The sequence below is a fragment of the Trichoplusia ni genome, chromosome 6 (assembly GCF_003590095.1).
Source record: "Trichoplusia ni isolate ovarian cell line Hi5 chromosome 6, tn1, whole genome shotgun sequence".
Lineage (NCBI taxonomy): Eukaryota > Metazoa > Arthropoda > Insecta > Lepidoptera > Noctuidae > Trichoplusia > Trichoplusia ni.
This window is the reverse complement of record NC_039483.1, coordinates 4140288-4162287: the sequence shown is the minus strand read 5'-3', so window position 1 is coordinate 4162287 and position 22000 is coordinate 4140288. Positions and strand designations below refer to the sequence as shown.

The following is a 22000-nucleotide window of genomic DNA, read 5'->3' as shown; positions in this document are numbered from 1 at the left end:
GCCTTTCGCAACACCATTTCCGCAAGAATTTTCCTCAATGAAGCAAGCAAGTAGCAATATTAATATAATGTAATTCTAATACGGTACAAGCAACAAACAATTCCGCGTGTTCTTAATTGAAGAGGTCACTATTTTGTCTAGTTATGCTCTTAAATTGATAGCTTTCGATACACAAGTATTGCTATGAATACGTTAACGTACACTCGGTATTTTTCGTGGAGTTTTAATTTAAAACATAGCCCTACTCTCTATTATTTCGTCTTACAGCACACACCCGAAATCTTTCACAAAAAAGTCCATGAAATATTTTCCTTTAACTTAATACTTACTAAAACTAAAAAGATACACCTGAGAAGTATTTAGTAACTTTAAACTCTGATTTCTAAAACGTTGATAAAGACGGAACCCAGGTTTTAACTTATCAATAGAGTTACTAGAATATAAAATGGTACAGGCTCTCAAGCCGTATTTTTGACGTTCGACTCCAACCAAATATTCTCTGTAGACATACTACAACAAGTATTCGAGTTACAATGAGTTAAGATGTTATTATCTCAAAGCGCGCTCTTCACATTCTTGTACAAAGGAAGGTATATACATATAAATGTTCCACGTATATATATGTCACATAAAAGCTACTTCACACAAGTGGTATCCACCATTCCACCCACATAGCACATCGACGGGAGAAGGTCAGCTATTGTTTAGGAGCCGTACCAATAGACCGATGTACAACGTATTTAAAACATTCCAGGGCAGATTTAAAATTTCACATGATACAAGTAAACGAACTAATTTCTAGATAGCCAAGAATTCTAAGCAAATGAGCTGTCACAACAAAATTTTCATCATCTGATAAAAAGTTGTCGAGGAATCCCATTTTATTCAGTTCAGAATAGCGTCGTTTCAGTACTTTGTGTGAAAAATGCACGATATGCAGATGAGATTCCTATACGTCTATTCTGACTCCACTGATAAACGGTGAAGGAAATCATAGTGTGGAAAACTGTATTGGATACTGCAGTAGGCATGTTGATCAAAGCTCACCTTCCCTATGCGGAGGGAGGCTTGTGCCAGGAGTGGGGCATCTATAGGCTGGTGCAATCATAAACTATTGCTTTCACCTTCATCCATACCTAGGGATTGATATTTAAACACATGACCGGCGTTTTTTAAACATGCTGTATGTAAGAGACATAATATTGGTATATTCTACAACAATGCTTAAGTCTCGTTATCCTCCACTCTATATAAAATAATAAAAATCGTGCGTTTTAATTACGATGTCACTCACTCGAATTAATTTTCAGTTGAACTTTATAATTTCGCGCTTCCATTTGTTCTGAACTTTTAAAGCTGACTTTTATCCTGCTTAGAATGTTTGAAGTTTTTCATTAAAAGTTTCTTTACATTACTTGAGAATTGTCAATATATATTATAGAAATTAAAATATCACGATTATACATACGTTATTAAGGATGCTTAGAGATTTAGCTTGATACGTCACAAATACACTAGAGTAGAGATGGTTTTGCAACTCAAATTCTCAAAAAACTTCTATTACTTAAAACTCTTTACATACTGTTAAAAATTGTGGTCTTACTGAGCTAACTTCGGACTTACGTTATTCGCGAGGAGGTGTTAACTTTGTGTCATCTCACGAGTCACGACAAATGAAGGAATAGTTTTATTGAAAATTCAAGGATGAAATGTGAGAAAAGGATTGCGTACAATATAAAAGCCGATTGAATGCGAGTCGGGCTTGGGATACTAAGGGTTTTGTACAGATATGCTGAAAAAAGAAACAAATTGGTCATCCATCACTTTTATGACTGGACAAACCGTTGTTTAACCTCGGTTTTGTTTGCGTAGCGGCTTCATCATTCAGAAATATTCTTCCCAAGGTATTAAAATTCAATTTAACATTTAACATTCCTAAAAATAATAAACCGATAATGCATGTGTGGACGGTTGAACAAAGAAAGACGAAATATCCAATAAATATGTTAATTAAATGTAAAATGCACGCTCAATACATGTAATGCTGTGATTCACGTCCATTTAAAATACCGGTCACATAAAACCGTGGGCGTACAAAAGTATCAACAGTTTCATTGACGACCTCTATTCATTCAATATTTATATCAATGCGGTATCTTTTAAAATACAAAGATTATAAATGCATTTAAAATACAAATTAATAACACTGGTCAAACACGAAATTTTCTTTTTAACACACATTCGATTTAAATTTTTAAAGAAGACAAAAAAAAACAAATTAAAAACTCGCCACCATTTTATTAAATGTATAATAGTCTAGATTTCTAGATGACGTAAAATTATAATAATATTTTGACGACGCTAACAATACACGGCGCTTATAAGACCCGATGCGAATTGCATATTACCCATGCATTATATTATAATTTCCTGCTGTCTGTATTAAGCACGATGGTCCATTGTTCAGACGACCACACGTGCTGTATTTCTAGTTATATGCGTATTTACGTATGACTATCTAAAGGCAATAGTTTAAGTCGTAAAACTAAGTTTATGTAAGTAATAAAGACGGTCATAAAGAAAACAAATTTGCTCTCGGTTTTGTAGTGACAATTTTAATGGATTATGTTGTTTGTTCTCGTTTTTATTGTGTTTGTTATTTTAAGTTAATATTTTATGCAGTAATTAAGATTGTTGTCAGGTATTTGTTGTTACGCGTAGATGAACAATAGAGTAATGTAACAATAGAGTAGTGTATGTAAGTAATACGCGTAAATGAGGTATGACTTGCTCTATGCAGTGCCGGATTAAGACAACGCGTGACTTGTAGCCAATTCAGTTACTCGGCCAAAGGGTCCTTTGGTTTACTTTAGATTCTCAAATTCTCCTGTTACTTTTGCTGTGCTGGGTTACTTGTGGAAGAGTTAGAAGTACGAAGAGTGTGTAAGTGTAATCACAGGTTCATTTTATTTTTTACTACAGGTAATTAAATAAGTGGCAACTTTCTTTGTGCATGTAGGTAATCCTACGTCCTTGTTGACTTTAAATAACTCTATAATGACTGGAACAATTCTTTTCTTACTTATTATAACCATAGCATAATTTAATTAATGTCAAACTTAAAATACTCGTTTACCATGCATTGTATACAGTTTACCATAACCTACAGTAGGTTCTGGAGATATAACCGCGCTTATATAGAGAATTTACTGAATAAAATACAAACTCTTTAATTACGAACATAAATTAAAAAGACAATAACTCTCATTTGTTTCAGAAAGAGAAATTAGTTTTACATTCACAAACTATACATGAATATCGATAGCGTGTTTAGTGGAAATAGTCTAAGAGATCTTGGCTTAGACAATGTGGACTGATAAATACTCGTATGTAAATACATATACACCAGTACATATAATCATGCTTTTTACGGCCAACCTACTTTAAAATTGTTCACTGAACCTTTGATAACATGTCGTAGGTATGTACATATAGCTCATCTTTCATTTGCATGACCAGTTTTTCTATCATTGCGTCAAAATCTTCGCTAATTTAGCACCCAAACAAAAGCCGCTTTATAATCTCGTCAAGGTCAATCGATGACTGCACCTACATCATCTCGGATAACCTTAAATAGCGTGATCAGAATTCGTTCATGATTTCATCTCCGTAAAATTTTATGGGTACTGTCAGCAATAGAAGTCAGTTACTTCAATGAGATTTTCATGATTGTACGTGATCCAACTTACTGAATTACTCTTGTGACGTGCAACCTACTTCTAACAAAAACTACTGAGAATATTTGGTGTATTTGATGGGACAACTATTTCACGATAAATTAAAAAATAATCGTCAAAATCAGCTCATCCGGACCGGAGAACCTCCTCCTTTTTCATGTTGGTTAAAAACAGTATTGACACCAAGTTCAGTCAAAACATACAAAACATCTAATACACACTGGCAAAGTACATCGAATTGGGTTTAAGAACTTCTGTTGGTGATTGTACATTGTTTCATACGTTTTTGGCAAAGGAACTGCGAATGACGTTGTCGGCGTTTTGGTATCAAGTTGTAAAAAATGAGTCATAGTTTTCTGTTTAATATTTATTGTATGTTCGCCAATAGTTCTCGGTATGAACGGAAGATGCCTTATCTGTTTGGAATTATACCATATCGGTACGTTAATATGCTTACAGACCAAATATTAAAATTGGTAGAGTATTTTAATTCTTCAGTCTTCATTTTTAACTCTATGGTAGGAATTTTATTTATAAGGCATATTCGTGAAAATAAGAATGTAGAGTCTTTGACTCTATTGAGCGATGCAGTCTTTAAATTTTTCGCTTGTTCGCCTTTGTTGAGCTTTTTTTGCAGAACACCTACAGGTTGCGCTTTTGCAGTTTGTATCTTAACCCTAGAAAGATAGTCTGCGTAAAATTGACGCATGCATTCTTGAAATATTGCTCTCTCTTTCTAAATAGCGCGAATCCGTCGCTGTGCGTTTAGGACATCTCAGTCGCCGCTTGGAGCTCCCGTGAGGCGTGCTTGTCAATGCGGTAAGTGTCACTGATTTTGAACTATAACGACCGCGTGAGTCAAAATGACGCATGATTATCTTTTACGTGACTTTTAAGATTTAACTCATACGATAATTATATTGTTATTTCATGTTCTACTTACGTGATAACTTATTATATATATATTTTCTTGTTATAGATATCGTGACTAATATATAATAAAATGGGTAGTTCTTTAGACGATGAGCATATCCTCTCTGCTCTTCTGCAAAGCGATGACGAGCTTGTTGGTGAGGATTCTGACAGTGAAATATCAGATCACGTAAGTGAAGATGACGTCCAGAGCGATACAGAAGAAGCGTTTATAGATGAGGTACATGAAGTGCAGCCAACGTCAAGCGGTAGTGAAATATTAGACGAACAAAATGTTATTGAACAACCAGGTTCTTCATTGGCTTCTAACAAAATCTTGACCTTGCCACAGAGGACTATTAGAGGTAAGAATAAACATTGTTGGTCAACTTCAAAGTCCACGAGGCGTAGCCGAGTCTCTGCACTGAACATTGTCAGATCTCAAAGAGGTCCGACGCGTATGTGCCGCAATATATATGACCCACTTTTATGCTTCAAACTATTTTTTACTGATGAGATAATTTCGGAAATTGTAAAATGGACAAATGCTGAGATATCATTGAAACGTCGGGAATCTATGACAGGTGCTACATTTCGTGACACGAATGAAGATGAAATCTATGCTTTCTTTGGTATTCTGGTAATGACAGCAGTGAGAAAAGATAACCACATGTCCACAGATGACCTCTTTGATCGATCTTTGTCAATGGTGTACGTCTCTGTAATGAGTCGTGATCGTTTTGATTTTTGATACGATGTCTTAGAATGGATGACAAAAGTATACGGCCCACACTTCGAGAAAACGATGTATTTACTCCTGTTAGAAAAATATGGGATCTCTTTATCCATCAGTGCATACAAAATTACACTCCAGGGGCTCATTTGACCATAGATGAACAGTTACTTGGTTTTAGAGGACGGTGTCCGTTTAGGATGTATATCCCAAACAAGCCAAGTAAGTATGGAATAAAAATCCTCATGATGTGTGACAGTGGTACAAAGTATATGATAAATGGAATGCCTTATTTGGGAAGAGGAACACAGACCAACGGAGTACCACTCGGTGAATACTACGTGAAGGAGTTATCAAAGCCTGTGCACGGTAGTTGTCGTAATATTACGTGTGACAATTGGTTCACCTCAATCCCTTTGGCAAAAAACTTACTACAAGAACCGTATAAGTTAACCATTGTGGGAACCGTGCGATCAAACAAACGCGAGATACCGGAAGTACTGAAAAACAGTCGCTCCAGGCCAGTGGGAACATCGATGTTTTGTTTTGACGGACCCCTTACTCTCGTCTCATATAAACCGAAGCCAGCTAAGATGGTATACTTATTATCATCTTGTGATGAGGATGCTTCTATCAACGAAAGTACCGGTAAACCGCAAATGGTTATGTATTATAATCAAACTAAAGGCGGAGTGGACACGCTAGACCAAATGTGTTCTGTGATGACCTGCAGTAGGAAGACGAATAGGTGGCCTATGGCATTATTGTACGGAATGATAAACATTGCCTGCATAAATTCTTTTATTATATACAGCCATAATGTCAGTAGCAAGGGAGAAAAGGTTCAAAGTCGCAAAAATTTATGAGAAACCTTTACATGAGCCTGACGTCATCGTTTATGCGTAAGCGTTTAGAAGCTCCTACTTTGAAGAGATATTTGCGCGATAATATCTCTAATATTTTGCCAAATGAAGTGCCTGGTACATCAGATGACAGTACTGAAGAGCCAGTAACGAAAAAACGTACTTACTGTACTTACTGCCCCTCTAAAATAAGGCGAAAGGCAAATGCATCGTGCAAAAAATGCAAAAAAGTTATTTGTCGAGAGCATAATATTGATATGTGCCAAAGTTGTTTCTGACTGACTAATAAGTATAATTTGTTTCTATTATGTATAAGTTAAGCTAATTACTTATTTTATAATACAACATGACTGTTTTTAAAGTACAAAATAAGTTTATTTTTGTAAAAGAGAGAATGTTTAAAAGTTTTGTTACTTTATAGAAGAAATTTTGAGTTTTTGTTTTTTTTTAATAAATAAATAAACATAAATAAATAGTTTGTTGAATTTATTATTAGTATGTAAGTGTAAATATAATAAAACTTAATATCTATTCAAATTAATAAATAAACCTCGATATACAGACCGATAAAACACATGCGTCAATTTTACGCATGATTATCTTTAACGTACGTCACAATATGATTATCTTTCTAGGGTTAAGAACAAGAAATACAGCGTATATAATACCCGCATTTTTGTTAACCCTTTGTAAAATCTATTTGATCATACTTATGTTCTTGCTTCCTACACAAGAGTACTTTTGAATGGTAGTACATGACCGCACAAACGTAACGTTAATCAGAATCATCCTAAAGGAAGCAATCTACCTCTTTACGCAGAATGAGTTAACTGTAACCTTAGGACCAGCGCACACTTGAAAAGAACGCGCTAGCCTATTAGCAATTTTAGTCAAAGATTAGTTATCTTTGTATGGATTTTTGAAAAGTATATTTTCGACTGGTATTTGGCCTTTATGCTGCTTTTCCAACAGAAATGCTTAGTAGGTGATGCGTTTCAAGAACCAATTTAATCATTTAACTGCGGAATCTTAACGAATTCAATTGATGAAGTCTCACTAAGCATCTTTCGTGTATTCGAATCGAAAGTGCAAATAGGTTTTTTTATGATTGTAGATATTTGTAATATTTTTTAGCCAAAAAAAGGCGCAAGTGATTTTAGTATTACGGTAACGTAATACTAAAATCACTTGCATATATTTATTACAGTTTACCTACATATCTGAATAATTTCCATAACTAGACGTGACTTTTATCAATAACAAGTTAAGCAACATGTTTATTTATAGATTAGCTCAAGGTTATTTTATCATACAATGAGGGGTAAGTAGACTTAATTCTAATAACTGTTTACGTTTTTAGATGTTTATGACATTTCACCTATTAGGTTCAATGACTTATCATCTTGACAGTTGCCAGTATCGAAAATATAAAATGGCCTTATAGCAATACTGAAAATATTTATTTTACAGATAATGTCAGCTTAATTTAGCTGCGCTACAACACCCCTAGTAAGGCGAGATTTTGGTTAAATGAAGCGCCTGCAATTGATAGCGAATGTCGTTAATTGTTGAATGGTGACCAATTTCAAAATTTCGAAATGTATGTATAAGAACTTTGACAATACCCCACAAGTTTTGTTACGGAATTTTTCCTCCGTCAACATCCACTCCAAGTCATCTAACTACCTCGCGAGAGTTACCTATTTCTATAATAACAATCGCGACATCCTCTCTACTTCATAATATGTTTATAGCAAGTATAAGCATCACTTACGTCCTTGTCTCTGTCCGGGCATGACGACAGCGTTCCTCTCAGGCCGCAGCAGGCTCTCGGCCTCCGCCCCTCCCGTGTGCGACATCTCCATGGCTGGTCACGAATGCTCCACTAATATCATAAATATGATACGTGCATCTGTGTTCTTTGTCGGCGCTAACGACGACTGCGTCTGTAAAAGAAATGGGACTGTTAAGATGGAGACATACTTTCTGCTTTAAAAAGGGTATTTTATAGGAAATGCGTAATTTAACAGTTAAATACAGCTGGTGGCATACGATCGTAATGGAAGCTCTAGTAAGTCGCGTGACTTACAGAACTCGATGTAACGTCTGAAACTTTACTATACTAAAAAGAGGTGATAGGCCGGATCCAATCCAAGAATGAGCGATCTTGCAGCCCCGGCAAAGGCAGGCACCGAGGAGATTTTAGTTCGATCAAGTCCAACATATTTTTAAACCTTGCCCTTAGTGTGAGTCAAGTAATTCTAATCACAACTGAATAAATGTGGCGGCGAATGTACACGTGATGATTCAAGCCTCTGAATACTGAAGATCGAAATTGAAGTATCAAGTGCAGTGCAATGTTTTGCGATGCACGGCAAGATGAGCTATTTTTGGTACAAGATTCAGGATAACATAGATCAAATCGGAATATTTTCGAATATACGAACTAAGTACAGAGGAAGGTTTTCATCTGAATGCGATGACACGCCTTAAAAGAGAGTTAATTATGTTTTGATAGAATAAAAACAACATTTGTAAACAGCGCCAAAGACGGCATTACAAAACTTACTTTCAGAAGAAGTAAAACTAACTGTTTCTTATCGAAATATTAAGTTTTCCTTGACACATTTTATACATAAAATGCATTCAAGAGTTTATAATTATCTAATTCTAGTTTCCTTGCGTTTAACGTAGATTAAAATTTGTATTGTATGTACAACATAACGTGCTCCATAACCGTCAATCAAGATAAAATTTCTCTAAACAATAATTTCATAATCTTTACCACATGTTCGTTTATTTTTCAAGATATAAAGGAACAAATAATTATTAAACTAATTAGCTCCAACTTTCGGTTATTAAGAGCCAGTTTTGAGCTTATTAAGTTAAAGAAATCCCTAGCGTTTCAGCTGAATTAATTGAAATGCATTGCTGTGCACCGACTACATACGGGAGAAGTCACACGGCGGTTCAGGTTTGGTCAGTAAGAGTCTGACACTACCCGCTTCCTCTCCATAAAAATAGACTAGAAATTTGAACCCACGTTCAAACAACGAGTCTTAAAAGCGAAAAACCACTCCCAAACTCCCAAGGAATCGCTTGTATAAAATTACAGATACAATAGTGTATCAGAACACACCGATAAAAGACACGTTTTCGACCCTTAACCTTGTATTATCAGGACAGTACGTTGACCTCCGAGCCACCCAGAAATGCCTAAAGAAAACATTATAAATTCGGTAGCCAGCCTTAATTAATAGCTTTATCTTGGGTGATAACAGTCAATTCTAGATATGACTAAACAAAAAAGATCAGTGTTAGTGGCGTTTTATAATTTTTTAACAAGGTCTTTTGGTACAATCAACTTCTTAAGTATATTAGCATTGGAAAAATTGATAGCACCTTTATTGCAACGCGTTAAAGTTCTTTTTTTGTGTTATCGTTTTCTTGTGGCGTGAGGTCTGTTGTACTACGATAGCGAGGAATTCCGAGCAATGTAAAAACTATGGTCTATTTACGCTTTATACGTAGGTATTGATTCTCATGGCAACCAACATAATTATAATTGTTCTTAGTAGCTCAACAGTAAAGATATTATTACGTTTTCATACATACCCATTAATATATTCGAAAACTTTCTTTTTAATAGTAGTGTGGTTTTGAGAGGGAACAGCTCAGTCTAATTAAATAGCTATAATGTAGTCTTATTCATTATAATTATCATTACAAACTCGAATCCAAAACCAAAAATGATAACACAGACTTACCTACAAAAATTAAAAACCTACCATATAATCTGCGAATTGGACCTTGAGGCTTAAACTTAAACTGATTTCGCATACAAAACTGCAATAACAACAGTCAAAGTACAGGTAAACTAAAATTGACACCGTAATACAATTGCAGCACAGTTACTTATCAGCTAAATTCAATACAGCACATATATGCTGTTGATTGAATCATTTACAATTGGCCGTTGACCTGACGTGTGATGCCATGTTTATTAGTCCACTCAGGCGCACATTATACGACTGTGTAATAAGAGTTATTTGATTTGTATGTTTGTTTTTTTGTCGCTTTTGTAAAAAGATGAAAAGATTTAGAAAAAGAGACATGTAGCTTTTTTACATTACTACTATTACATGGAAATCATTAACCTCCTGAAACCTTATGAAGTAGTACGGTAAAAGGAAATATGCCTGTCTGCCCTAATATGTTAAATCATGGTTAATCTACATGACTAGATGAATAGATAAAATTCGGATAATGGATTTCGTTTAAGATTCTACTCTACGAAAGATATAAGCTGCGAAAACCTACATACACGCGAGAAAAGCAACCAGCAAACGCAAAGGGGAAGATAACTGGGTGTGACAAAAAAATATTTAGTTCGTCAGATCACAAATAATGGGACTTTAACTTTATTGTAAAAAAAAACAGATCAGATCGATTAAATTGTTTCACAAAATATAAATTGACAGTACGACACGGGGATCTTGTTTGTATATTTTTCTTCTACCCATCAGGCGTTACTGCAAACTATTATTATACCATTCACAAGATATTCTCATTCAATACTACTAAGATGATTCAACATTTTCAAAATGCCACAGATGTATTCGCGTGCAAATACTAGTCTTATAAATAGTTACTGGAATGTATCGTAAAGACAAATTACCTCCCACAGACTGCAGAGTTCATACGCAAATATTGCGGGGTATCTCAGTCATTTTAATGAGGCAAATATGTTTAGGCAAAATATTTTTGTAAGCAATAGAGGAAAGACAAAAGAGAATTACTTTCATTAAATTAACAAAGAATACATCGCGGGTTTTGGATGCGTTTGCTTATTAAAATCAAGTTTCGCATAATTAATGAAATATTTGAGATCCTTCATCCAAATATGTTTGAATTTACCCCATCTTATATAACTTCAGTAGGAGGGTATAAGTTCAGTAGGTAGGCTTTTTTCTTACCCAAACATAAAGTTTCAATAAAATCTGACTGAATCAAGTTGTACGTCCGATCTTAACTCTATTTCAACTTTACCAAGCTTTGAAAGTATACTAGCCTCAACGTACACTATTTGTCTACATTGTAAAGCTGCTTTTGAAGTAGACGTTCAAAGAACCGCCGTAAGACTTCTTTCAAAGTATCTCGAAGCGAGTTGCAACTGACAACCCTTCCTACAGTTGTCCTAGTTTGGATCCCATTCATTTACCTTTAAAGACACAGTATAAATCTGCAGGAACTGAATTTAAAGTCTTCGCGTTGTATAAAAGTTAAAACCAACGAAAAAAAGTAAATTGTTTGTTAGATTGTTGTTTACATATAAAAGCTTATAATATTGTAATAGCGACTGACTTATTGTGTATCGCGATTAATTATTACTTTAAAAAGTTTTAAATAAGTAAGCAAAACCTTCTTCGAACGTCGTGCTTTTAATTACAGCCCGGCCTGTGTGTATTCGGCCGTGTAATCTATCAATTGTGAAGTTTATGGTGTCAACTTTCAGTGTATTCATAAAAACAGTAAATTAATAAAAATGTTAAATAAACAGTGATTTCATTAAAAATGTGGCCAGCTAAATCGCGTTATCGTTAGCTCTGTTTTGTACGCGACTGCACAAATTTTGTCGCATTATATCTTAATGGGATCGCGACGGGTCAAGGTCTTAGTCGTGTGGTTCATTACTTTATCAATAATTTTAATGAAGCTGTAGTTGATTGACTATTCAGAGGCCTATGTTTACAGACGGATTCTCAAACGCTCATTAACAAAAACGTTTGTCAAATCTGTTTGTGTGATTGTTTCTGAGTTTTGTGAAGAACGAATAACAGTCGCGATTATTAGATTTGACAAAAGACTAAACTGATTATAATTCGATCGAGAAATCGGATATTACACATTGTCAGGTTTGAATTCTGCTCTAATGTTCTCTAACAAAAGTTATGGTGACAACAATTTATTTCTACTTATATGTATGTTCTAGCCACTAAGATGTTTTTTCGTAAAACCCTTTATGTTGGCTACAAAGTATAAACAGAAAATTATAAAAAAAAGACGAAACATCTAACTGGTGTCAATGTATGTACTTGCATACATTGGGTTGACATTCCAAACCTCAATAATGAAACAATACTCCATTTAAGCGGATTCCAAAACATTTGTGTTCTATATTTTATTTGATATTAGTGTCTGCTTGTATCTACTTATATTTAAATATTGTAATCTATGTCACTACCCAACAATTATCTTGATAATAAAATAAAATCTCTTTATCTCATTTTAATGATGTAGATATTGATATTAGTAAGGCCATTGATAGTAATATAATGCACAGTGTCATATCCGCAACATACCTAAATAATAATATCAATGCTTTAAATATTTTGCAAAAAAAAAAAACAAACATAAAAAAACAAATCCTTTAATGTCCATAGACATAAACTTAATATTTCATGCTAAATTATAATTAAATAAACTTAGCCAATATTCTTTACTTGGCATGACCAATGTCTTTAATTTGAATGTAAACTAATGTAATAAAAACATTTAAGTACATAGTTGTGTCTTTAAATAAACTATTAGTGTCAAAGTTTCAAAGAAAGCCATTATTATGAATGTGAGTCACTTGGCTCATTGTGTAAACTAAACATAATAGGCAGGATGTGCGACTGACCATGTCTTTGCATTAAAAAAGTGATTTAAATATTTCATGATCTATGGTTGCATTTATTTATTGCTCAACTGTTTTGAATATTTGTTTTACTCTTTATGAAATGGTAATATTCTTGTTTAATTTTATAAAATTAAGATTGTGAATATAATTACTGGTAAAAATTGTTATTGATATTATTAAATATTATGTTAAAAACATTCTGTGTATTGTTTTTTTTTAGGTTGGTTCTTAGTTTACAACTTGACAATGAAACTTTAACTAAGTTGTGTAAATAATTCCTTTAGTACAACAACTATAACTATTAAGTCTTAGTAAATTATATTTGTTTCTATGATTTTTTTTTAATTTATTCAAGTAAATAAATTAAAAAAAATATAAAGAAATGCTATGGACATAAAATATGAATAAATTAATACTCACTTCCAAACTTTATTTTCGTTTTATTTACTAGGCAGTTCTTTCATAAGACAAAAAATAACATAAATAAGAATCAATAAGAACAAGAACACGACTTTCCAAAGCTTTTATCTGTGTGCATTGACCCACACCGAGAAAATTGTAAACCGTTCACTTCTAAAAAAGATAACTATGGGCTTGAGCCGCATTCTTGCAATGATAAGACAAAATCTCGCTCTATTACCAATCTACAGCAGCACTTAACCTCACAAATATTACAATTAACATACCTTGACTAGCGGTTAAAATAACAACAAACTTCCAGACGAAAAAAAAACAAATTCACTCTAAAAGACTCCAAAGACGATCAGTAAATGTGCCCTACTGAGCGCGTGGTTATCATAACACTCAATTATTAACACTTACCAAAACATACTATGCAGGCACAACAACAATAAAATATTAACGTAAACTTAACACTTTTAAAAGATATATTAAAGTTTTTTATTCATAATAACTGCATTACAGTAGAATTCAAAAACACGTGCAGCACAACCACCCCCGCTCGCGTCGTTCGTTGCACTTAATATTGTATTGCCATTTAAAATACGAACTTTATCTTGAATGACAGCCAAGCCCATATTGGTTAAAGAAATGTTTAATAGCTATTTTTTAATGTAAATTCAATGATGTATTATTAGTTTTAATGAATATGATTTTTGACTAAATGACTAGATTATATTTCTTTCAATCAAATCTTTAAATCAGCTGATGTAATATAAAGGCACTCGTTTCATATAATGGCAATGATTCCGAATATAGGTCAAGTTGTCACTGTCAGTTTTTATCAGTGGATTGTTCATTCGTCGTTTTATTTTACTTTGGTTGGAGTTCTATTTATAAATTAATTTCTCGCTAGAGCGTGTTCCTTGTTTCTATTAATCTAAGTATACTTGTTGTGTGAAAACAAAATCATATTTAAGTCTTCTTCAAATGTGCCTACGGATGTTCCTTTGTTTTTAGTAATTAAGTGACCGAGCTAATCAAATAAGTAAAGTTAAAATGGTTAATTCGAGCTTGGCGTACGAAATTCTTCTGTATATTAACTCGTTTTATTTTGGTCTGTTCGCTACGTGTGAGCTAGGCACTCTTATACTGAAATCAGTTTTGATTATTGAGAAGTATGATGTGGAAAAGGATCCAACGAAACTGGGGCGAGACTATGGAGTTCTTATAGGATTGTTCGTTATTGAAGCTGCCCGTCTTATATTAGGGCGTAAAGGAAGTCTGAGTGAAAAAGGTAAATGTAAATAGATGTATTTCTCAACAATCCTATACAATATGTCTATAACTTTTGTTTTTAAATTGTTAAGTGCATTTTGATATGGGTTATGAAGGTTTTGTTTTTTTTTTCAGACATACCAGTGTTATTCTCAGTGCTGCTGACAGTGCCATCTATAATGGGGGTCCTGTACCTCCTCATCTTCCAAGTTGTGGTGCTTAGAATAGAGTACATCTGGTGTACTCTCATGCTGTGTATACAAACCTTAGAGTTTGTATTTGCATCCATGTTCATTGTGTCTCTTTGCCGAGGACCTTCCTATGACTAAAATGTCCAGTGGCTGAGTGCCTTAAGCACAAAATTTGGCAAGAAATTAAATAATATTTTATGATATACAGTATTTAAGTACAAGAGATATGGAAGTCCAAAGAATATTTTACTAATATACTAGGTATACTACTGCCTTTCAGTGACAAATAATTAATGTAATATAACAATTATTCATTAAACTCATAACATTTTAATAAAATCCATAGAGTACTAAAAATACTAATACATGGATAATAATAAAAAAAACATTTAGTAGTGCCTTCATAAAATCGATGATCATTTGAATACCAGTAAAATCGAATTAAAGTTTGTAATGAAATGAGCCAAATTAGGTAATAGAAATCACAACATATTAAAAAAAACAAAAATACTTTTTTCAAACGAACTTTTTTTTAAAGCAATGATGAATATTGCTCGTATATTATTTGGGCTAATGCTAGCCCTCATATAAAGGGTTTATGCTGCTATGCAATAATTATAATCACATTTCCTTATGAGTGGTTTTAAAACACTTTAGTGTGAGTTATTACCCACTTGAATAATTTTTTATGCATTTGAGCCGCGAAATTTAATCGTTATATTGCTTTCATTACAATTTAAACTATTTATTAAAAATCAGCTGGATATTTAGATACTGATTATAATATGGAAAGTTACTTATATACATTTTAATAGTTACAAAAAATGTTATTATATACCCCTATTTATAGTTACTTAATGAATATACTTACTATGTTATATTTTACTGTAGTGTTAATGTATACCAAATTTTTGATGTTGCTTAATTTTTTTAATGCATTTTATTGCACAATTAATTTTTAATAATTCAACAAATTCTAAATCTTAATATGTGGTGTAAATTGAGTATTTTTGTCACTATAGTTGGGCCAGTGCAATCACACTTACCATTCATTAAATTAAAACATAAAAGCTAAGGGATGTCACATGACCTACAAACAATTTTAGTAAGGTAAGCACCCTGTATGTTGTCACAAAGAAAGCTAATAAAAATTGTTGAAGACTCAATTTAAGGGTTTGTATTGGCCTGACTTTAGTGACTATTTTGTATCTCAAATCAAAATATTATGAAATGTATTTTGTTACTTATATTACAAGACTGTGTATTTACAAACTAAAGATTTATATTGTAATCAAATATGTGTGTAAAACAAATAATATATTTAAATGTTAACTAATTTAGGAAAGAAACTTCTAGTCAGTATAATTGTTATACAATCATTACTTTATTTTGCACTTTTAAACATTTCTTACATATTTTTCATTGTACCATTAATAATTAATTTAATCTATTCAAATTGCAGCATCATTCATTCTATTTCACTGGTTGATGTATGGTAAACAGTTTGGCATTGTAATTTAAAAAAAAAAGAGTTATTAGCCAGTATTGTAACATAAGAAACATTGTAATTTTAGGAGACCACAGAAGCCTTTCCCGTTGTTTGTATCCATCCGATAAGTGTAACATAAGTGATAATGTGGCCTTTATTTAGATATGTATACATAATAGTTACTATCAGATCTTCCATTGTTCAGTAGAAATGTTACACCAAAGATTTATATTAATGTGAGTGTGATTTTATTTAGATGTGTACTTAGTGTTGTCTTTTATGTATACCTATATGACCAAATGTTATTGCAATACTATTTATTGATCTGTAAAACATTCTAGTCGTACAATTTAATATTAAAATTAAATAAAAAGGTATTCTTTTCAGTATTCATTACAGTTTATTCATTCAAAGTCAGCCAAATGTATTTATATTCAAGTTTTGAGATTAAATTTAATACAGCCATTTTTGATAAACACTTGACTAGTTATGAAAATAATAAAATATTACTTAAAGAAAGTTGTTTCTCTTGCATTGCACCCCTCAATAACTAAAAAGATATAGAAATATTTACAAAGTTCCAATCTTAGAATTACAGCAACATGAACATAGTGACTAAATTTTATTTTCTATTATCTGAGTTAAGGCCTTACAGTTGCACTATCAAGTAGTTTCAGTACATTTCTGATATTCAGCTTGCAGGTACAAAGGCATCCGACCTTTTGCCATTTTATCTCTTTTGTGAACTCTCAGCTCATGCCTCATGAGAGCTTTTCTAGTGCTATACTTATTGCCACAAAGCCTGCAACAGAACTCCTTCAGGCCTGCATGATCTGACTTAAAATGGACATCCATATCCCTCTTAGAATAAAACCCTCTCTCACACTCAACACACTTAAATGGTTTATCCTTATTATGAGTCAAAAGATGTCTGTTGAGATTGCTGCGAGTCAGAAACCTCAACTCACATTTATTACAAGAAAATGGTTTATCCCCAGTATGTGTTCTCATATGTATCTTGAGAGATTCCATAAATCTTCCCCTATATGGACATTCCTGACATTCATATGGTAATTCAAAGCTGTGAAGTTGCAGATGTCTGACCAAGTTGTCTTTGCGGTACAACTTACCACATACATCACAGACTAGATGTGATGCTGATTGATGTCTAGCCAGATGTTTCTTATACGAATGGGCTGTTAATAGACGAAAGCACACCGGACACTGAACGCGCACTTTCTTGTGCGTATTAGAATTTTTGTGTGCAAGTAATTCAGTGAATGTTGGAAAATTTGTCTTGCACAGTTTACAAGTGTATATCAGTGATTTTTGATCATCGGTACAAGTTGCTTTGCCATCTGCTCTATTATCTAAATCTTCGTCGGAATTGTGAGATGATAATTGACGCAAAAACTTGTCTGTGTCCTGAGCCAACTGTCGGAATATTGTCGCATTTCGAAGGAAATTGTAGCAGGATTTGCATAGATGCTTAGAATGGACATCAGTCTCGCTTATTTCAATGCCGGCAAACGTTCGTATCGATTCCGCGATATCAAGTCTTGACATAGAAGGATAAATTAAAATAGTAGCATCTTTCAAGCAAATCCTACATTTATTATTACCACTGTTCGTATTTTCATCCATGTTATAGCTAGTTGATGGATATAGTTTATTTAGGTTTTGTTGTTGAGCTTTGAAACTGCTACCTTCTAGAAATTTTAACATGAAATAAGATCCGGACATTACTTTCAATTACAAGACGATCGCTTTGTTTACAATTGCAAAGTGACATATGATACAAACGCAAACAGCTGACTTTTGCTTTTTTTCTTTCCATATATGGGCTTTGGCTTTACTACGTAACGTCTGGCGTAAATAAATACTAGTCTATGAATTACCCTAAAAAAAGATATAAAGACGGTGGAAACATGTTTAATTTCAAACAAATATATTGATCCCAGCCTGGTACCAGTAAAGTAGGATGAAAATTATTTACTCGGAAGGTAAAGCTAATTCAAATATATTATTTTGTTCATAAGTGTGTATCAATCATCAGTATAGGTTTAAGTACTCGTTTGGGTTTAGAACTTGAAACTAAAACAACTCATCGTACACATATTTCGTAGACTGCACGGATAGCCGAGAGATTGAGGTCACAACGCCGAAACCACTGCGCGTGACGTGTCGCGCGTTTGATTCCCGCGTAGGCATTCCTTTTGATACGTACACGAAGTGTGAGTGTCCTTGATTGAAATTTTATGATACCTCCGCGACTCACTAATTAAAATTATTTGGTGCGAGAGACGCTTTTTAAGAAATGTCTTCATGTTTCTACAAATATGATATTTTGGAAGTTTTTATTCATAACTAGCAAAAGTGCTGGTCAGTCCTACAAAAATATATCTACAGAAGCATAGGTATTTTGGGTCAAATTTGGTATTAAATCCAAATTTTGTAGACAGAGTTCTACAATATTGTATTGATTACAACATTTTATCGTTATTTTCATGCTAGCTTGACACTTAATTTTTAAACAATTAAAGGCAGTATTCCAGGTATATTATAGATTTATTGGCAGATATTAAAAGTTTTTAATACTTACATTATTACTAAATATAAAGAGCAACTACAATACACTTTAATAATATAGTGTAATATTGATTACAGGTTTATTTTTAAGGGTTCAGGAGTCATCCTGCCCTAAATCCTGAACTCTATGCTCAGCTGCTAAGTATGCAGGCATTCTTCCAAACATCAATTTCTCCCTCTTATGCACATGTCTCTGATGTTTCATCATAGCATTTCTATACCCAAATGCTTTCCCACACAGATTACACACATGGTTCTTAATCCCCAAATGATCAGAATCAAAATGCCTTTGTAGCATCAATTTTGTATGGAAGGCTCTTTTACAGGCATCACACTTGAATTGAGGCTCTTTATGTTTCAACATGTGCTTGTTCAAGTTACTCTTGAAGAGGAATCGGGCTGGACATTCCGTGCACATGTATCTATAGTCCCCAGTATGTGTTCGCATGTGGTTTTTCAGTAGCTCAGAATATTTTCCTCGGTACGGACAGAATTGGCATTTGAAAGGAAAGTCTTTTCTATGTCTTAGACTATGGTTGTGGTAAGCACATCTCAGCCTGAATGACTTGCCACATACATCACATACAAATTTCTTGTGATCAGGGTCATGCATGGTCATGTGTTCTTTAATGTATGACCTATTTATGACTTTATTACAAATTTTGCATGTGACTTTGGGTGCATAATTGTTTACTCTACCTCCTCTCTCCACTTTGACTTTCTTAAGTGAGAGTTGAGAGAAAAGGTGGTTATTACCCCATTTCCGAGGTCGTACTGTGTCGCATGTGCTGCTGTCGCTCAACTCTTGGGTATCTAGATCAGATGTCTGGTCGTAAACAGTTTCTTCTTTCACTGATTGTTTCAGAATGTTATCAGATTCCTTTGCTACCTTTTTAAATAATATTGCGCCTTTAATAAAGTCGTGGCATATCTCACATAAATGTTTAGGGTAATCATCGTCCTCACTTACGTGAACGTCACCAACGTTTTGTATAACTTCTAAATAGAGATCGGTATCTTTGCTTCCGTATATTGGAAAAGAACCTTCTTGTAAACAAATTCGACACTTTGCTACGGAACCACCTTTTAATTTAAAACGTTTACTTTCATTCAAAATACTGTAATACTCGCTTGCACTTAGTTTGGCTTGTGTTTTCGAGTTTTTCATTAAATAATATAAAGTAAGCATATTTTACGTGTCGTAGATAAATTATGATAGAAAGTCCATGGATTACTTGGCTACTGTGAACCATGTATTATTTGCAATGTCGTGAAATATTAAATATTCAAAGAGACCTTACAGCTTCTTTGTAAAGATTGGCAATGGTGAATAAAAATAAACAATTCTGCTGGTGTCAGTCAACCGGGAAACAAAGTGTTTCGATTGACCACAGATTAAAAAATCAGTACAATATTGTTATCTGTTCTACTAATTAGGCGAGGCTAGGCAGGATTGGGCAGGATTGACTTGATTGTATAATTCTCATAATTCTCAAAGACATTATTGATAACATGGTGGTGGTGGTTTGACGCTGGCGGAGCAAAAAGTATACTAGCGATAAAGTCAAGGAATATTAAATATTGGATGGGCCGCCATATAGTGTATAACATCCTTTATGGTCATTTAAAACTTTAAAACTGTCAAATCAAGATGGGATGGGTTTGCATTCAGGATGTAAACAAACAATCGGATTTCCTTGGAGATCGTTTATTGCGAGGTTCAATCAATTTATTATTAAAGCTAGCATATAAGAATGGTTTCCTCATATGTTATACTAAAATTATTCAACAAAGCTACGTCCGACAGACGGCAAAATAATCGCGAGAGAAATGAAACACTCAGCGGAAGTTTATCTATAACGACTCAACGAGAAAACAATACAAACAAATGTAGAATTTGTTTAAAGGAAGGCACCGTTCCTATTTATAATGACCTGGGCGATGTAATGGCTGTAGATATCAGTACTTTTGGTGGTATAGACTTAAGTGAGGATGATGAATCCCTTCACTTCATGTGTGATCCGTGCAGTAAATTACTTGAAGCGGCAATTCTATTTCGAAAAACCGCAAAAAAAACGGATCAAATATTGAAAAACATAGCGGCAAAAAACACAAAGCTTTCCATTGAATCTAAAGGATCGTCAACACAAGAAAAAGTTGAAGACAATTCTGAATCATCTACATTAGTCATACAAAGTTACTTCTCGTCTGTTGCCAGTAACATCGGTGACGCTGAGGAATCTCTAACTGTTAAACCAATTAAAAAGATACCTAAAGTGCAATGTAGAGTCTGCTTTAAAGTGATTACAAAATCCTACTACAAAGAGCATTTTGCTCTCCATGATCATACTGCAGCTAAATACGTATGCGACATCTGTGGGAAATCCTTTCGCCAGCGCTGTTCATATAGGAAACACTACTTCACACACAGTTCAGAATTCCCTTGGAAATGTAAGCTATGCCCCTACAGGGGTCGCCATTCAGGTCTACTGAAAACTCACATGCATGTACACACAGGGGATTATAGATTCATGTGTACTGAATGCCCAGCTAGATTTCTAACAAAAAGTAATTTGAACAAGCATTCTTTAAAACACAAAGAACCATTATTCAAATGTGATACTTGTCAGCGAGGCTTCCACTCTAAGCTTAATTTGGAAAGACACTTTGAAGCAGACCATTTGGGAATAAAAAATCACATTTGTCATGTTTGTGGAAAGGCATTTGGGTATAGAAAGGCTATGATGAGACATCAGTTAGATGTTCACAAGAGAGAAAAGAAAGTTAATGGTAGAACACCAGCTTATATTGAGGCAGAGTTAAAGAATTTGGATTCTTTTTTATGAAGACAGCTTGTTGGTGGTCTTTCATAATATAGTCTATAGTTGAAAAGTTATATTAAAATTAAAGCTTAACCCTATACACAAATAATTCTTGTTTTTAGGTAAAATACTCAAATCAGTCTTCCCATGCAAAGAAGTTTGGTATACATAATTTTTTCGTTATGTAAAAAATATATCATTGTTTTTCTTATACACTACTATTCTTTTATTTCATGACCTATAAAAAAGTAGTGGTAAAGTAGGTATTGGAAAGAAGAGGATTATATTGTGTGGCATTAAAATAT

At 33.6% G+C, this 22000-nt stretch overlaps 5 protein-coding genes across 5 annotated transcripts in view; 3 read left to right on the top strand and 2 right to left on the bottom strand.

Annotated features, from left to right (window-relative positions):
- Positions 1-3290, top strand: part of LOC113495095 (zinc finger protein 490-like) — an 11832-nt gene extending 8542 nt beyond the window's left edge. The window contains exon 11 of the mRNA XM_026873691.1: positions 3278-3290. Within this exon, the coding sequence (XP_026729492.1) occupies positions 3278-3290 (13 nt within the window). The remainder of the gene's footprint in view (positions 1-3277) is intronic.
- Positions 3291-14185: 10895 nt separating this feature from the next.
- On the top strand, positions 14186-16677 carry LOC113494891. Its single transcript, XM_026873405.1, has 2 exons — positions 14186-14623; positions 14740-16677. The coding sequence occupies exons 1-2, from the start codon at positions 14386-14388 to the stop codon at positions 14931-14933; spliced, it is 432 nt and encodes a 143-aa protein (XP_026729206.1). The 5' UTR covers positions 14186-14385; the 3' UTR covers positions 14934-16677.
- On the bottom strand, positions 16319-18098 carry LOC113494887 (gastrula zinc finger protein XlCGF17.1-like). Its single transcript, XM_026873401.1, has one exon. It carries the CDS (start codon positions 18025-18027, stop codon positions 16948-16950), a length of 1080 nt encoding a protein of 359 aa, XP_026729202.1. The 5' UTR covers positions 18028-18098; the 3' UTR covers positions 16319-16947.
- Positions 18099-18833: 735 nt separating this feature from the next.
- Positions 18834-20257, bottom strand: LOC113494884 (zinc finger protein 728-like). The gene has a single exon (XM_026873397.1). It carries the CDS (start codon positions 20060-20062, stop codon positions 18968-18970), a length of 1095 nt encoding a protein of 364 aa, XP_026729198.1. The 5' UTR covers positions 20063-20257; the 3' UTR covers positions 18834-18967.
- A 67-nt stretch (positions 20258-20324) lies between these two features.
- On the top strand, positions 20325-21934 carry LOC113494886 (zinc finger protein 454-like). Its single transcript, XM_026873400.1, has one exon. It carries the CDS (start codon positions 20628-20630, stop codon positions 21717-21719), a length of 1092 nt encoding a protein of 363 aa, XP_026729201.1. The 5' UTR covers positions 20325-20627; the 3' UTR covers positions 21720-21934.
- Positions 21935-22000: the final 66 nt, after the last annotated feature.

Bases quoted from the DNA above. Each gene is read 5' to 3' on its own strand.
- LOC113494891 (XM_026873405.1), top strand. From the start codon at position 14,386: ATGGTTAATTCGAGCTTGGCGTACGAAATTCTTCTGTATATTAACTCG. The intron at 14,624-14,739 runs GTAAATGTAAAT...TTTTTTTTTCAG, and splicing joins AGGAAGTCTGAGTGAAAAAG to ACATACCAGTGTTATTCTCA.
- LOC113494887 (XM_026873401.1), bottom strand. From the start codon at position 18,027: ATGTCCGGATCTTATTTCATGTTAAAATTTCTAGAAGGTAGCAGTTTC.
- LOC113494884 (XM_026873397.1), bottom strand. From the start codon at position 20,062: ATGCTTACTTTATATTATTTAATGAAAAACTCGAAAACACAAGCCAAA.
- LOC113494886 (XM_026873400.1), top strand. From the start codon at position 20,628: ATGGTTTCCTCATATGTTATACTAAAATTATTCAACAAAGCTACGTCC.